This window comes from Betta splendens, chromosome 21 (assembly GCF_900634795.4).
Source record: "Betta splendens chromosome 21, fBetSpl5.4, whole genome shotgun sequence".
NCBI lineage: Eukaryota > Metazoa > Chordata > Actinopteri > Anabantiformes > Osphronemidae > Betta > Betta splendens.
Window position 1 is genome coordinate 4,787,937 of NC_040899.1, and position 4,916 is coordinate 4,792,852.

At 42.8% G+C, this 4,916-nt stretch overlaps 1 protein-coding gene across 1 annotated transcript; it reads left to right on the forward strand.

The window, feature by feature from the left end:
- The first annotated feature begins 1,349 nt into the window (after positions 1–1,349).
- Positions 1,350–4,770, forward strand: neurod1 (neuronal differentiation 1). The gene is made up of 4 exons (XM_029137902.3): positions 1,350–1,493; positions 2,849–3,117; positions 3,366–3,595; positions 3,683–4,770. The coding sequence occupies exons 2-4, from the start codon at positions 2,861–2,863 to the stop codon at positions 4,243–4,245; spliced, it is 1,050 nt and encodes a 349-aa protein (XP_028993735.1). The 5' UTR covers positions 1,350–1,493; positions 2,849–2,860; the 3' UTR covers positions 4,246–4,770.
- Positions 4,771–4,916: the final 146 nt, after the last annotated feature.

The window sequence follows — 4,916 nt, forward strand, 5'->3', positions numbered from 1 at the left end:
GGCAGATTGTGCTGAGGTCAAAGAACTCTGGACCAGTCTGTACCTGGAGTGAACCACCAGGTGGAAACCAAGCCCCACTGGACAACCGAGCGCCTTCACTCTGCTGCTGGTCGTCCATGATCCAAGCAGCCAAAAATATGTCAGTGGTTTAAAGATAAGCAACCAGAGGCACCAGCACATTTCATCATGTGGAAAAATAAACCACTTAACACTTATTCAAGAAGCATATGAAGTAAAGAATACCAGTTATTTAACACAGCTCCTGTTTGGTCACTTTGCTCTTTCTATTTTTATTCTTTCATTTGTTGTTTTTTAAAGTCTTATACTAAGGTTGGACTAAACCCCATAATTAATAGTAAAGTACTTCTCTGTTCACTATAATGTAGGTTTTGTTATTGTCTATTTTGCATCCAATAAAAAGGAAACTTGGAATAAATTGCCACCCACAATTGTCACATTCATGCCTCTGTGGCGTGGTGATAAGTCCAGTTAAGAAAAAACAGTTTTATTATTTTTCTCTGGCTTACTTACTTTAAATAAAGTAAGGAAAAGAAAATGACTTCATTCCTTTTATGTGATGTGAGTCGCAATGAACTGAGCAGTGCAGACATTGATCCTGTGTTAACCATTACCTGTCAGAGATGGACTGACAAACAAGTCCTCGGATGCTGCTTGGAAACCTCTTAGCAACAGGGTTTGTCATCAGGATAGCAACTGTTTCACTGCAAAACTCCTTGATCCGAAGTCCAAAGTCCTGTCAGTCCCAGTTGATGCTGTGACTAAATGCTAACACTAATGTTACTTTTCCTGCTATGTTGACCACAGTCAAGAAAATGTGGTATCTGTTTTTACATTCTTGCTTGTGTAATTAGTGTTTTTGACAAATTAAAAGTGTTTTACAATCATGGCAGAGAATTTTCATTGAAAATAAGATGACTCACTTTATTAGGGCATCTACTAATTATTTTATTAATGCTGCTGTTGTTGTTTATGATGATGATGTGGATGTTGTACAAAGAATCTGTGACGTAACTAAAGGTTCCTCATAAGTAAACGTACTCACTTTCCACCTCCCCATGATCACCTCCCATGATGAATATGACATGGGGGTGCGCGCATGCGTCCGTGCATGTGGCGACAGATGGTCAACTTTGCTCAGAGAGAGAGAGCGAGAAACGGAAGATTTGTCACGTGACCCTCGGAGCCGGTTTAGTGACGTCAGTACCATATGGCGCGTGCCGTGAGGGCGGGGTCAATATATGCTAATTCCAGTCAGTGTGTGTGTGTGTGTGTGTGTGTGTGTGTGTGTGTGTGTGTGTGTGTGTGTGTGTGTGTGTGTGTGTGTTTTGTGTGTGCTGCGTATAAAAGCAGCATCCAACGCGCACACACCTCAGAAATTTCAGAGCAGGTTGCGCACAATCACGCACGGACACGCACATATACAGAGCGCGCGGGATGTGTTGGATCTAACGAACAGCGACTCATTACAGCAGGTAACTTTATATCAGATTGTATGTGATAGAAATTTAATATCTAGTATATTAATGTTATGAGACGTTTAATAACGATGTTAATTATCTGATTTGTTCACGTATTTCCTTTCAGTGCGAAATACTTGAACAACATTTTTATTGTTATTCGTTTCAATGACTTGTTAAGTTAAAATCTATTTAATTTGAGAAAACTTTTATTTTAATTTTCATAAACTGTTTTTTAAAAAGATTTTTTCTTTTGTATAATGCATGTCTTTTTTATTCTAGATTAAAATTAAGCAAGCTTAATTCTAATTAAGCAAATATATAATTAATTAGTTTGCCTGTTAATTTGTGCAGTTTTTATACATATTTTAAAGATCGTTTTATACATCTTTTCATCTACCACCTGTCTCACCTTCACCTGTCTGTCGGTAAATTAACATCGTTAAACATGAGTAAACAAAAAGGATTTCATTGGGAATTATAACCATATGATTACCATGACTAAATATTATCGGTATAATTTTTAGGCGATTTTTAGGTCGTAGTGTGTTTACATCGTCAGAAACATTTATTACCAAACCGATTCTTTTGCAGACGTTTGCAGATTTCATTGTGAATGTTACATTTTAAAGACCTTAAAATTGTATATTTAAAGCTGCGGTTTTCGTCATTGTGTAAATTCACTGAATAAAGAGATAATGCAGATTGTTTTCCTATAATATTAGGTCTCCGTGCAAATAAGGTTCAAGAGCCACTTAAACTAAATACTCCATAGGAACAAGTTCGTTTTCGTTTTTTCGTTCTTTTTAATTATGATTAAAATAACAACAATTGATAAACTCAACATTTATGTTTTTGTGCAGAGCAGAAACGGACACGATTAAGTTAAAGAACGAGAGCTCGACTTACTTCGATTACACGAACTACAGGTTCCTTGCCCTTAACTTGTTTTCTCGCGCTTTATTTTCTATTTCAGCACACAAATAAAGGTCCATTTCATAGTTTTAAGGCATAACTTATCGTATTCCAGTTAATGTCTGGTCTATTGAAAGAAACTGACTATTGAGGTTCTGTTCTCGTGGGAAAGCAGCTTTTCATAATTAAGTCTGAAAACCGCTGTACGGGTGTGGATCCGTTGATCACCCTTGAGCACATGGTTAATAAAGTAATTAATAAAAATAAGCAGGCTATTTACTTAAAAGGAAGTATTTAATAAATATATGGTCAGACAAACTATTCTCTCTGCATTTAATAGTGTACAATAAAACCCCCATAGGCCTTGTGTCAAATAACATAACCTGATATATTCTTTTTGTCTTTTATAAGTAAATATACATAATAATGGTTGTGATGTGTCTTCTGTTGCTCAGAGAATCAGCATCATGACCAGGTCTGTGCGAGAGGAGCAGGTGTCAGTGGACTCGGAGGACCAGCAGGAGCTCTGCAGCCCCTCAGGAGGAGAGCTAGAGCGAGGGACAGGAGCAGGACTGGAGGAGGACGACGACCACCTACACCGGCTGGAGGAGGACGACGACGAAGACGAGGAGGACGAAGACGAGGAGGAGGAGGAGGATGGGGAGAATAAGCCCAAGAGACGAGGCCCGAAGAAGAAGAAGATGACAAAGGCTCGAATGCAGAGGTTTGTGAGTTCTTGTCATGTTTTAAACATCTTTTTCAATCACTAGAACTTCACTACCCAGAAGCCTCAGCTGTTCTTTTCCAATCAGAACAGAACTCTATAGTCCACAGTCATGCCTCCGAAAAAATAATTGTTCCCAAGTTTTAAGATTTAAAAATGATTACTGTGTGTTTATGCAGACTAACACATGTTAAAAGTATGACTCTGTCTGTGATGACACTAACAGAGTCCCCCCTGTGCTCCTGCAGGTTCAAGATCCGTCGGATGAAGGCCAACGCCCGAGAGCGGAACCGCATGCATGGCCTGAACGACGCTCTGGAGAGTCTGCGCAAAGTGGTGCCCTGTTACTCCAAAACCCAGAAACTGTCCAAAATCGAGACGCTCCGCCTCGCCAAGAACTACATCTGGGCCCTGAGCGAGATCCTGCGCTCCGGCAAGGCCCCCGACCTCATGAGCTTCGTTCAGGCTCTGTGCAAAGGTCAGAATCCACCCAGGAGTCCAGATCAGAAAATAACCTGGGAACCCTGTACAGTGCAATGGGTGCTAACCGTCCGTCTCTTCTCAGGTCTGTCTCAGCCCACCACCAACCTGGTGGCCGGGTGCCTGCAGCTGAACCCTCGCACCTTCCTGCCGGAGCAGACGCCGGACCTCCCGGCCCACCTCCCCCCCGTCAGCGCCGCGGCCTACCCCGGACACTTCTCCTACCAGAGCCCCGGGCTGACGGCCGGCCTGCCCAGCCCGCCCTACGGCACCATGGAGCCTTCCCACATCTTCCACCAGGTCAAAGGTCAGCCCTACGGGCCCCTGGAGCCCTTTTTCGATGGCGTGCTGGTGTCGGACGGCCCGGCGTTCGACCCGCCGCTCAGTCCGCCGCTCAGCATCAACGGGAACTTCTCCTCGTCCTTCAAGCACGAGTCCGTCACAGCTGCCGAGTACGACAAGGGCTTCTCCTTCAGCGTGCACTACGGCGGAGGAGGACCCGGGGGACACGCGGCCATGTACGGCGGCGGGGGGTCCAACCCGCGGTGCGGGGAGCTGCAGGTGGACGGGTTGATGGGCTTTGACGGACACTCGCACCATGAGCGGCTGATGAACGCCCAGCTGAACGCCATTTTCCACGACTCCTGAGGAAGAGGAAGACGAAGGACTCAGAGACTGATGGAGACAGAGAGACAGACCCACCATTCTGTATCATCCCTCTTGTCCCTTCTTTTCTTCTTTCTGTCTGCATCAGGATCTAGGACTTCTTCACTTTGGTCATGAGGAATGTTGACAATGATGTAATCTTTGTAGCGCTTCATCTTGCAGAGACGATCTCTGAATGTCTCATTGTTATACATATATCACTTAAAAATAATCAATAATCAATGAGCAATAATCTGGAGGAAACTATGCAATTTTGTTAAAACTGAGCACCGCTCAGCTGATAATTCCAAATGTGGAAAGAATAAAGATTTCTCTATTTTTGGTCAGTGTGTGAGGAGGTGTCGGGCCGGTGTTGAGCCGGCACTGCGTCAAAGTGTTCATGTGGTTTTTACTTTTTGCTTTTTATAATGTTCCCGTAGCATTCTGTTAACATTTCATGTGACTCTTGTTCATATTTTATAAGATAGATGTTTATAAAGGCCTTTTATTAAAAGGAATTTCATGTGACTTGTCTGAGACTCCGTTCATAAGCCGCAGCACAAAAATCACAACACCTAGTTTGGTCCCATAGGAGTTTTAAATCAGATATAATTGATACAATCACTCAGATTTTCATGGAATAATTTCACAGAGAAAACCCAGCTAATGACATT

What these genes read in the sequence shown, in the direction of transcription:
- neurod1 (XM_029137902.3), top strand. Translation starts at nt 2,861, where the DNA reads ATGACCAGGTCTGTGCGAGAGGAGCAGGTGTCAGTGGACTCGGAGGAC. An exon ending in ACAAAGGCTCGAATGCAGAG is followed by an intron (nt 3,118 to 3,365) that starts GTTTGTGAGTTC and finishes GTGCTCCTGCAG; the next exon opens with GTTCAAGATCCGTCGGATGA. An exon ending in CGTTCAGGCTCTGTGCAAAG is followed by an intron (nt 3,596 to 3,682) that starts GTCAGAATCCAC and finishes GTCTCTTCTCAG; the next exon opens with GTCTGTCTCAGCCCACCACC.